Raw genomic sequence first — 12,798 nt, forward strand, 5'->3', positions numbered from 1 at the left:
AAAACAGCAAAATGTGTAGGTTGCCGTAAGCTACTTAAATTTTAATTGCAATTAATATGACTTATTCAAGAATGTATTATGTTATGAACATCTTCAGCAGTATTTGTAATAAATGCAAGGTCCTACAGAAAATCTGCAGATATAAATCTAGTCAGCATTTGAAAAGGAGACTATATACATCCCAAAGGAAGAGTGGCACAGTGTATATATAAAGAAAAAATTAACTTAGATCCAATGCAGTTTGCATACCGAGCAAATAGAATGACAGATGATGTTGTTAATATGGCTCTGCATTACATCCTACAACACCTTGAATCTCCAAATGCCTACGCAAGGGTCCTCTTTGTAGACTTCAGTTCAGCATTCAATACCATCATTCCAGACACTCTGCTAAGTAAATTAAACCAACTAGCGGTACCTGAACACACTTGTAAGTAGATCATAAGCTTTCTAACAGACAGGAAGCAGCAGGTGAAGCTAGGCGGAATCACATCTGATATGTGTACAATTAGCACAGGGGCCCCCCAAGGCTGTGTGCTTTCTCCACTTCTCTTCTCCCTATATACCAATGACTGCATCTCAAACGATCCATCTGTTAAAATACTGAAGTTTGCTGATGACACAACAGTGATTGGTCTCATTTGAGACAATGATGAATCCATATGCAGACAAGAGGTTATATAACTTGCCTCATGGTGTAACTGGAACAATCTGGAACTGAACACACTCAAAATCGTAGAAATGGTGGTAGTCTTTAGAAGAAACCCTCCCATACTATCACCTCTTACAATACTAGACAACACAGTATCAACAGTAGAGACCTTCAAATTTCTAGGTTCTACTATATCACATGCCCTAAAATGGACACCTAACATCAAAAACGTCATCAAAAAAGCACAACAAAGGATGTTCTTTCTGCACCAACTCAGAAAGCTCAAACTGCCCAAGGAGCTGCTGATACAGTTCTACAGAGGAATTATTGAATCTATCATCTGCACCTCTATAACTGTCTGGTTTGGTCCTACCACCCAGCAAGACAGACACAGACTTCAGAGGATAATTGGGACTGCAGAAAAAACAATTACTGCCAACCTGCCTTCAATCAAGGACCTGTATACTGCACAGGTCAAAAAGACGGCTATGAAAATATTTACAGACCCTTACATCCTGGACATAAACTGTTTCAACTCCTTCCCTAAAAACGACGCTATAGAGCACTGCACACCAGAACAATTAGATACAAGAACAGTCTTTTCCCCAAAAGTCATCACTCTGCTAAACAAATAATTCCCTCAACACTATTCAACTATTAAAAAATCTGCACTACTATTACTGTTAATCTTCTCATCACTCCTTATCACCCATCCCCTCCCACTTGTGACTGTATGACTGTAACTTTATCGCTTGTATCCTTACAATCTATATTGACTGTTTACTAGTATGATTTGATTGCTTATTGTACCCTATGACTATCATTAAGTGTTGTACCTTATGATTCCTAACTCTTGATGAATGTATCTTTTCTTTTATGTATACTGAGAGTATTTGCACCAAGACAAATTCCTTGTGTGTCCAACCACGCTCGGCCAATAAAGAATTCTATTCTATTCTATTCTAACTTGAATTGAACTTCAAATTCAATCTAGCAGCATAGATGGCAAAATTTATCAAACTACTTGCATACATACATACATATTGTACATACAGTACGTACCAGTGTATTTATTGCACAAATAATCCAGACTTCACCTGCCTGACCTGAAAGGATACCTCGGAGCCATGTTAAACAGAAGCTACTATAAAAAGGGCAACTTGTACAGTCATTAGGAAGGGAACCACCAATGTAATAATACTCATATGCAAATCTATGATGAAAGCCCATTTGCCTGCAATACTGGTCACTGTTTCTCAAGAATATTATACAACTAGACAAGATACAAAATGTGTAATGTTTGGGGGGAGGTGGAGCAGTTCCCCTATGAGGAAAGACTCTAGTTGATTGAGCTCTTATTTTGGAACAAGGGTGAATGAGAAGACAAAATCACACACATGGTTGAGATAACATGGAGAGAGAGCTTTTCTCCCTCTCTCACAATGTTAGTAATTGAGGTCATCCACAAACTAAATGCATAGAGATTCAGAACCATCAGAAGTTAATATTTTATGAGACAGTGTATAGTTAAATGGCAGCTAATGTGGGTGGCTTGAAAAGAGTTCACAGAGGAATAGGCAATTAGTGGCTTACAAATATTTACAGCAATTTATTACTCGAAACAGAATGCCTTAAATGATGCCTATTGGCAATAAAATCCTAATCCTACTGCTTTTTAATCTGGGTTTATCAGACTTCCAAATGCATCCAGTTGGCCAACATGTGACACAGAATGGTAGACTAAAATCATGTTCTTATATTCTAATAATTCTTCACATTATAGGGATGAAACAAAGTGAACACAATTCACAATTCTTTGATTTTAAAAAAGAAGTATTAAATTTTATTTTAGCTGCAGTAATAATTAAGAGGTCCATGTGTTATCCCCAACATCTATTACCTGTATCTCTGGCAGCCATGACCTTCATGCTCTGGGAGACAATTACTTGGGCTGGAAGTGTCAAATGGCAAATGGGTTCGCAAAGCCACTGCAGAGATGCTCACAGAGAGAGAGGAGAAGTTGAACAAGGCATAGGTGATTTGGTGGGATGTAATTTTTCCAGTCATATTGATGACCAGGGGATTCTGCTGACATGACAGCTCTGATGTAGCTGAGAGAAATTAAAGGAAAATATATATATATTTAAAAAATCATGGTGAAATCTCTCTAAATTAAAAATAGGCAAGAGTTCCTGGAGTTTTTTTGTGGGGCGAGGGAGGGTTTTACCACAGGGTGGGTGGAATACCATAAAGCTTGGAAAGTTGTAGTCTTCACAACTTTGCCATTGCATCATTTCTTCTCTTTCCCTCAATGCAATAGTACTTTAGAATAAGAGGGTGGAGGGCAGAACAGGAAAAACTGCTCCTGTCCTACCTCTTAATAGAGGGAAAGGGAAGAGAAACAATATGTTAATGTTGCCTAATTTGATACATTGGAATTTAACTGCCATCTGGGAATCGATAAATTTGAAGAGGGCCAGATCTGGGAAAACTGCTTTAAAAGTGGCAGGGATAACTTTCTGAGGTGAAAGCAACACCCACCTTTGACTTGCACCACAATCTAGAGGAGTTGTTGGGTGCTTTAAAAAATAGTTCAGTTTCTGTTTTCAATAAATCAAACAAGAGAACTTCACTGGCATCTTTAGCTTGAATTCATACTGAGAGCTAAATAGTTTTCAAAGTACCATTTTAGAGCACTTCTGAAAAACAGTATTTGTATCACTGCAGTAAATATATGGTTTTCCATGTATTTAGAATGATATGTGGCCAGGCCCATAAAGACACACCAGCCTCTATAGTGTTCTGCAAGAAATGGGATGCTGGACAATAGACAGTTACAAGATCCTAAACAGACAAAGATATTAGTACAATTCTGAAAAGTAAGAAACTTAAAAATCAGTGTTTTGAAAGGATGCAACTGACAAGGCAGCAGGAAATAAGTGCTTCTTCATAAAAATCCTTTTGCTTTAAACTCTAAAGCAACATAGGCAGGCACATTCGGCTAAGCAGTGATATTTTAGATTGCAGGTATTCAAACCCATGAATGTTCCTCAATATAAAATGATTTGGAACATAAAAGCCAACTTGTTTTAGAACAAATTTTAAATTAGAGTTTTCTTTGACCTGCAAGCTTTGTAAATATTTTTTTGGGGGGGAGGGAAGGCGGTTATTCAAAACTAGTATCTGTGATTTGACATGAGACATCCCATTAACATAAAATGAAGCTGCTACCTATATAAAACAGAACACTGAATTATAGCAATGTTTTGTTTCCCTTAGTATTCTATATATATATTGATCTATCAGGTCAAAAGTTTTTGTATCTTGCATACAAATATACTGCAAAATATGCTTAGTGCAAAGCCAAGATCAATCTACATTTTGTAAGTAATATTTACTCTACCAAATCACCTGAAGCTGTCTGGGAATAAAAAAAAGAAAAATATCTTTTCAATCTTATTAATGCATTGTTCCTCACAAAAGCAAAGAAATAGGTTAACTTCACAGAAATGCCTAGATAAATGTTTAGTATATCACTTACAGACTCACCAAGGAAATGGTGGTGACCATTGATGTCACCCAAGTGTATTGTAATAGATGGCTTGAGATGGTCACCATTGGAAGTGCCCACAGATGCCAGGAAAACAAAGAGTGAAGTAGCCACTCTGGGTTGGCTGAAACACACCTGAAACAACACCAGTACATGGCAAAGTCTGATTATGCTATGGCATGAGCAAAAACAGCAACTCTGTCACAGAAGTGACAGAAAAACAGAATCTCTTCTTCACCCAATCACCCATCCCAGCTATCCTAGAATTTTCCTATTTAAATCTGAAATTGAGTTCATTTAGTTTGGCTACTCAAATTGCTCTTCAAAATTATTGTTTGAACTCTCAGAGCTATTAGGGGTGGTAATTTAACTCCCTATTTCATTTTCAGGAAAGCCCAGCCAATAATGGACCATATATAAGAACGTGCATCACGGTTAATCTAATGTTAAGCAATATGCTTCCTTAACTAAACAAAACTGAAGCTGAATAAGTGAGGTAGGAAATGGTTTTCCATGGACCCATTTTACAGAAAATTTTCAATTAATAGCATCTATATTTAGCTGGATCCTTCAGTATTCAGTAACCATGTGGATAGTTCTCAGTTATCAAGGATCACTCTAAGGATTTCCAGACATTCAAACTGGGAAGCCCTCTGATTCCCACAATCTTGTTTGCTAAACGATTTTTTTTTCTTATTCACATGCAGCTGTTATTATTACCTATTTTCTCCATGGCTGAACATCCCCTGTGAATCAGATCAAGATTAGGGTAAGAGAATGACCCCCCCCCCAACTTTCACTTTTGTGCTACAATAGGGTAGAATTGGGGGGGGGGGACATATTAATTTTATGTTAAACATGTGCTTCAATACCATTTTTGTTCTTCGGGACCATCCTTTGGTCATTTCTGGGGATGCATCATGGAAGCCAGAGGTATGTAATTTATAAAATAAGCTATTCACTTGTTCAAAAGCTAGTAGTATATAATCAAGAATTCCAATTTAATAAGTGATTTCATTGTAATAATGAAAATTATCAATGGCAATTTTATTTTAGCCACTAATTCAATGAGTCTGACTTCTTAGTGTGTATATCCTCATCTATACTACAGAAGTAGCATTATCCTTCAAATATTATTGAAGTGTAAATTCAATAAAAATAAATAAATAAATAAAAACAAAACCCACAATCCAAGAAGTAAATAGCTGACATTTGTGGAAATGGCAAAACCGATCAGGTAGGAAACAATAGAGAAATTTTAAAATCCTGGAAAGCTTCTATGAAATGTGTGCTTAAAAAAGGGTGAAATGATGTTTTATGGATTAATGATAGAAAAAAAATGAGAGATAAGGGGCTGAAGGGGTTTCTGGAATAGTTAAGAGGAAGTGGAGATGATGGTTTGTTAAAATCTATTGAAAAGAATGTCAGGAATCCTCTAGTTTCTTTTCTTTAGTTAGTTCTTTTGTTTTTCTTTTTTATTGCACTTTATTTTTTATTTTTTCATTTCTGTTCTCTGTTTTCTTTAGTAGATTTCTTTATTTATGAAAAAGTCTTTTTAAAAAAGTCTTTTTAAAATGTGTATATCCTGAAATTTGTTATTAAGTATTATTTATTCTCAAATTCTTCATTTTACATTCAATGTATTTCTTCTCCACTTTGATACTATTCCACCTCATTGTTAGGGGACGAAGTTGTTCCTGGCAGAGATAAGTAAAGAATACTTCCAGCAAAGTCCACTCAAGGCATGACAGTTATCCCAGCTGTATAGCTAAAGCTAGCAGGCACACAATATTGGGCAACAGCAATATAAGATGATGGAGGTGGCCGATCAAAGGCAATGGCCAATGTATCATTTCAGCAGAAGGCAATACCCATTCCTGTGTTTTACCAAACTGCCCAAAAAGATGGACAATATAAAGAGGCTGATAATATGAGTGCCAGATGATGTAATCATCAAACTGATGGAACTCAACATGTTACTGAGGAATCTAATGGTATTGATGATGTGCCAAGATTAAAACTTTTGAGATGCCTAGTTGCTGATGCTACCATGCAGAAAAAGAAAATCTGAAGCCATAAGGAATTATAGTGGAAAAATGGAATGTAAAAATCATGAGGCAGAGAAAGCTGAACATAGTAAACAGTGAAACAAATCAACCATACATTGATATCTTAGGCACCAGCAAACTGAAATAGTCTGGAATTGGACACTTTCAGCCGGAAAATCTTACCGCTTACTGTACAAGGTGTGAATAACTCTGAAGCAATATTATTGCTTTCATAGTCAGAAAAAGAAAGTTTAGGTATATTGAAGTTAATGACCAAATGATATCAACTGGATTGCAGACATCTTTTTAATATGAAAATTATACAAATTTATACAACAACTGATGCAGAAGAAGAAGAAGCTGATGAGTTGCATGGACAAGTTCAATATCAAAACGGCAGAACATGCAAGAAATGTGCACTACTTGGGGTTGGAGACTGGAATGCTAAATCTAGAAAGAGTAAGGAAGAAAACTTAATTCAATTGTATGAACTAGGAAGCAGAAATAAACCAGGAGAATGCCTTACCAGTTGCTAACACAGCCTTCAAGCAAACAAAACAATGCTTGTTTACGTGGACGTCATTAGATGAACTATAATGAAATCAAATTGATTTTGTTATTGGCATAAGGTAGAAGAACAGCTCAACTTTACCAGCAAAGATGTGACCATGGACCGTGAAAGAGATGACAAAATGTTCATGTGAGTATTCCAAGATAAGCTAAAATGGAAGAAGAAAGCTAACATAATTTTCAGCATATGCCTGACATTTTCAAAAACATCAGGAATGGCTTTGAAACCCTGAACCTCACTGATAGAGAACCAAAAGAACTATGGGACTATGAAAACAAAAAAGCTGTTAAGCATGCATGTGAAAAGACCAAGAAACAGAAGGAAGTAAACTGGATGTCAGAACAAATAGCACAAATTGCCAAGTGGAGAAGAGAAGTCAAAGCCAAGATCTCAGGAAGGGACCTAACAAAGAATTTCAGATAACTGTCTAGTTGTTTTACCATGACATTTGTGAAGACATTGGTGATAAAAACAGAAAAGAAAGAAACAAGAAACTATTTCAAAAGATCCAAACTCAGAAGGAATTTCTAACCCTGAACTGGTATGTTAAAAGAACAGATAGCAACAGATTCAAAGAAAGTTTTAAAAATGAATCGAATACCATATACTAAAATTTGATAAAACAGTCCACTGTCAGGTTACCTTATAAAATATTTCCTATTCACAAGTATTAGTACTAGAAGATGAAGTTAGATCAGCACTCTATTTATTCCTGGGTCAGAAGGTTACAGGAATTGATAGAATATCTACAGAAATACAGCAAGCAACAGAAGAATTAGTAAGAGTTCTAAGCACACTATGCCAAACATTTCTGGAGAATACCACAATGACCAACATATTGGAAGTAATCATCTTCCCTTCCATTATCAAAAAAGGGAAACTTAACGGAGTATGGAAACTATTGTACAATATTATTAATTTTGTGTACAGGCAAAATAATGCTTAGGATCATCCCATACTGTTTCGAGCCCTATATGGAAAAGAAGATGCCAGAAAAGACCAAGGAACATGAGATACAATTTCTGATGCACACTGGATAATTGAGAAAGCCAAGCACCAAAAAGAAGTTCTCTGCTTCATTGACTATAGAAATTTGCTTGATTGTGTTGATCACGTCAAACCAAAGAATGGGAATCTCCGAACATGTCATCAGCATCAATTTGGTTCAGCAAGTCAAGGAACTCTTCAACTAGAGAGACCTGGATATCAGCATTGACCCAGAATTGTTTACCATATTAAATGTCTAAAATGAAATCTACATTTTAAAAATTATTTTGGTTATCCTTTGGAAATATCTAACGGGGGGGATGAGGTAATTAAAACTGTAAGAAAAAGCATTGTGCAGCAGCACTATGTATAAATAAAAGTAATCTTTTCTCCCTCATTCACAGTGAATTGGGCTTTTCATCCCAGAAATAGTTCTGAAGAAAAAGACAATAAGAGCCTAGTAAAACATTAGGGATTATAGGGTATCCAAAGTTGTAGTGAAGCAGAAGATTAGCATTTAGCAGTTTATAATGCTTAGCAGTTAAACCACAGTTAGCTGCCAAAACTCAGTATGATCAGCCTGGAGATCGGCATGCACATACTAACTGCCATTTTTCTCATTGTGCGACTGCCAAATCCACTCACTTTCAGCCAAATTCTGTCATTCAAATGTGTTTTCTCCATGTCTGTATCCTGAAGAACATCATTTTTCATACAAGGAAACCAAGCCAGTGGTGATTCACTCTCCTGGGTCTCTTGATAGTGGGGCCTGCACACCTTAAAAAAAAGAGAGTTTTTCAGTGTTTCCTGGAGTTAGAGAGACACTGTTTATTACATCAGAAACAATATGAAAAGCAAGGGAACCATAACAAAAATCCAAAATTCATATTAGGAAAAATACTTAAGCCAGTTCAGTTTGGAAATATGTGCAATATTTGTGACCCTGAAATGACCTAATAAAAGTACTGGAATTCAGAACTAGAAATAACTAAACTGTAGTTTAGTTTAGAAGTCTATTTTTAAAATATTTTGTTCACACACACACACACACACACACAGCTCTGCCCATGGCATCCTTGCCCCCACAGTATCTGCTGGCCTACTTGCCTTGGACTCCCATCACTTCCCATTTAATGACCTGTGTGTCTCAAGATTATGACAGCAATTGGGACTGCTGGGATTGCCATAATCAAGCAATGCAGTAAGATAATGTCACACTTTTTGATTTGCATTGCTTAGTGATAGAAATTCTAGCCCCAATTGCTGTCATAACACGAGGTCTACCTGCATGATTATCTTTATTTAAAGCCATTGTGTAAAACTTTAAATGCACAAGAGACAAGCATATCTATCTATCTATCTATCTATCTATCTATCTATCTATCTATCTATCTATCTATCATCTATCTATAATTTGTTTTCTTATGTTTTTGCGGGTATTTATATGGATGGTATTCAGCTTTGTTCGGGTATTTTCCCACGTCTTTATAGTTGTGCTTTGAAAATTGTAGTGACGTTTCAGCAGAATTTCATCTGCCATCATCAGGCTCGTGTGTTGGGTTCTTTTTGTCATGTGTGTCAGGCTTTTGCAGTTTCTGTACTAAATTTGGTGCTAGCCTCGTGCTTTGTTTGAATGGTTTTTTCTTCATCCTGATTGGTTGGGAGTCTTGGTCTGTGTTTATTGGTCTTGGAGTTGGCTGTGTTCTACCTGATTTGTGTTTGTAATATCTTCTGTCTGTTTTGTAGCGTTTTTTGTCTTGATTAGCTGGCAACATTGTGTTTTGTATATTGGGGGCTTTCAGCACAACTTGGCTTCGGGTGAATGGCCGGCTGTTGTTTATTATGAAACTAGGTTTCATCTGGAGGTATCAGGGGGTGTCTGTTTGTGCCCAGGTGCTTGCTTGGCTTGTGGTGTGGAGATTTGTTTGTTTGTGAGTGCAGGCTTCCAGATAATTGACAGTCTGGGGGAGTCATCTCTTCTATTCATGCTTTCAGGTCGTTTTTCAATCTTTATGGCTTCTCTGATAATTCTGTAGCTGGGGTTTTCTATTGTGGCTAGGATTTTGGTGCCATTGAAGTCGATGCTATGACCTGTGGCTTTCATGTGTTGGACTAGTGAGGAAGTGTGTTCCAGCTTTTTTACTGCATTTTTGTGTTCATCAAGGCGGGTTCTTATTCTTCTATTGGTCTGTCTGATGTATGTGGCCGGGCATGATGCGCAGGGGACTTCATATATGCTTTGGTTTTCCAGGTCAATTTTATCTTTGGGGTTTCTTAGGATGGCTGCTATTTTTCTGTCTGTTTTGAAGGCAGTCTTGATGTGATGCCTATGTAGTATCTTACTGATTCTGTCTGTTGTGCCTCTGGGCAGGACAGCTATTCCATAGGTCTGTTCATCTTCTAGGTCTTTATTGTGTCTCAGTGTGCTTTTGTGGATCAGGCTCATGATTTTGCTTTTCTGAAAGCCGTTGGCTGTCAGTACTTCGGTCAGGGTGCATAGTTCAGTCTTTATGTGAACTGAAACGTCGCTACAACTTTAAAAGCACAACTATAAAGACGTGGGAAAATACCTGAACAAAGCTGAATACCATACACACACACATACACACACACATACACACACACACACATTTGGTATTCAGCTTTGTTTGGGTATTCACAATATATGTATATATATATGCAGGTCTTGGCATGTTCAGGTCTTTTCCCGTGTAAGATTGAGAGCATCTTGGCAATGTTTCGACGAGGTCCCACTCGCCATCTTCAGGCTGGTGCTTTTGGCTTTGTGCTTGTGTGAGCAAAGCGTGATCGGAGCTGCCGTCTCCCTATATATACTGGTGGGGAGGTTGGTTGTGTTGTCATTTCTTGATTGGTTGATGGAGTTGATGTTTGCAGATTGGCTGGCTTTTTCGTAAGAACATGTGTGGCTGAGGTACTGGCTGTGTGTCTTTCAGCCTCCTGTGTTGTAACAACCTGGGTAATGGGCTGTGTGATGACCTTCTGAGTTCTATTGTTTTGACATCCTGGGTCTTGTGCTGTAATCTCCTGGGTTGTAATGACCTGGGTAATGGGCTGTGTGATGACCTTCTGAGTTCTATTGTTGTGACATCCTGGGTCTTGTGCTGTAATCTCCTGGGTCATTGGCTGTGTTGTAACATCCTGAGGTTTTGTGGTGTAACCTCCTGAATTCTGTGATGTGATATCCTGAGCGGGTGGTTGTGATGTGATGTTTTGGTTTGGCTCCGAGTTTGAGGCCTGGATATGTGTTAATGGCATGTGTCTGTTTGCTTGGTTTGGGGGTCAGGGTGTGTGGCAGCTGGTGATGCAGCTGTGGTCTGGTTTCTGGACGGTGGTTGTCTTTCATCTATGGGATGGGTTTGGGTTTGAGTCTGGGGAGGGAGAATGGTGGTGATGTCATGTGTTGTTTTGGGTCCAGTGTTGGTTTTCGTGGCTGGGACTCATTTGTTAATAAGGGCTAGTTTCCAGATGTCTGGTAGGCGGGAGGCATCGTCCTGTTTATTCATGTTATGGAGGTGTTTCTCTATTTCGATGGCTTCCCTGATTATTCTCTTGTTGAAGTGTTCAGTATTGGAGATTAATTTGGTTCCCTCAAAATTAATTTCATGTCCTGTGGCTTTAAAGTGCTGGAAAAGGGAGGAAGCATTTTCTTCTTTTCTGACTGCGTTCTTGTGTTTTGCGATGTGTGCATTTATTCTCCTGTTGGTTTGTCCAATGTATATGGCTGGGCAATTGTTGCATGGTATTTCATAAACTCCTTGGTTTTCTAGCTGGATCTTGTCTTTGGGGTTTCTTAGGATGTTGGCTATTTTTTGGTCAGTGCCGAAGGCTGTCCTGATATTGTGTTTGTGGAGAATTTTGCTGATTTTATCTGTGGTGCCTTTGATGTAGGGGAGGAGGGCGATACCGTTGTCCTGTTCTGTGTCTCCGTTTCTGGGGGGTGTCTCCCTTAGGATTAGGTTGGTAATTGTGCTTCTTTGGAATCTGTTGGAAATTAATACGTTAGTGAGGGTGTGTAATTCTGTTCTCAGGTGGTCTTTGTCAGCTGGGCGTTTGGTTCTGGAGATGAGGGTCTTGGCTACGGAGTTGATCTGTGCAGGGTGGTGATGGGACTGTGCGTTTAAGTAGCAGTTGGTGTGTGTTTTCTTCTGGTGGATGGTGTGACCTAGGGAGCCATTGGGTTTTTTGTAAATTAGGACGTCCAGGAAGGGAAGTTGGTTGTTGGCTTCTGTTTCCATGGTGAATTGTATTTTGGGGTGTAGGCTGTTGAGGTGTGTGTTGTCCAGTTTTTCTTTCCCGTGTGGCCAAATTACGAAAGTGTCATCTACATATCTAAGCCAGAGTTTGTGTTTGTGTTTGGATTTGTCTAGAGCATTGGTTTCAAAGTGTTCCATGTATAGGTTAGCGATGATGGGTGAGAGGGGGGATCCCATAGGTTCTCCTTCTATCTGTTTGTATCTTTGTCCATTGTAGATGAAGTATGTGTTGGTTAGGCAGTGGTTGGTCAGATCTAGGATGTGCTTAGGGGGGTTGTATTTGTTTTGGATGGCTGTCAAAGCTTCTTTAATAGGTACTTGGGTGAAGAGGGATAGGACATCGAAGCTCACAAGTAGGTCGCTGGGTTGTAGGTTTTGTTTCTTTATTGTTTCTATGAAGTGGAAAGAGTTTTGTACGTGTGAGGTGATGGATTCTGTGTAGGGCTGGAGTTGTTTGGCGAGAAATTTGGCAAGATTCTGTAGAGGTGAGCCTATGGAGCTGACTATGGGTCTGAGTGGTGTTCCTTCTCTGTGTATCATGGGGAGGCCATAGAGTTTAGGACATCTGGATGATTTTTCTCTGGGGATGATTCTTTGCTGGATCTCTTCACTGATGGGGGAGGCTTTTATTTTGGATTTGGTGGATTTTTCCAGGTAGGTGGTGGGGTCAGTATTTAGAGATTTGTAAGCGGGGTCTTGGAGTAGGTTGGATAGTT

The 12,798-nt window shown here is 38.4% G+C and overlaps 1 protein-coding gene across 1 annotated transcript in view; it reads right to left on the bottom strand.

Annotated features, from left to right (window-relative positions):
• The window catches only part of PAPPA2 (pappalysin 2), a 169,967-nt gene that overhangs the window by 72,985 nt on the left and 84,184 nt on the right, over nt 1-12,798 (bottom strand). Inside the window, exons 11-13 of the mRNA XM_087960905.1 lie at nt 8,454-8,585; nt 4,202-4,337; nt 2,553-2,763 (exon numbers count right to left, since the gene is read on the bottom strand). Of these exons, the coding sequence (XP_087817031.1) occupies nt 2,553-2,763; nt 4,202-4,337; nt 8,454-8,585 (479 nt within the window). The remainder of the gene's footprint in view (nt 1-2,552; nt 2,764-4,201; nt 4,338-8,453; nt 8,586-12,798) is intronic.

The sequence above is a fragment of the Notechis scutatus genome, chromosome 3 (assembly GCF_049901735.1).
Source record: "Notechis scutatus isolate UNSWTSFEM ecotype Mainland chromosome 3, rNotScu1.2, whole genome shotgun sequence".
NCBI lineage: Eukaryota > Metazoa > Chordata > Lepidosauria > Squamata > Elapidae > Notechis > Notechis scutatus.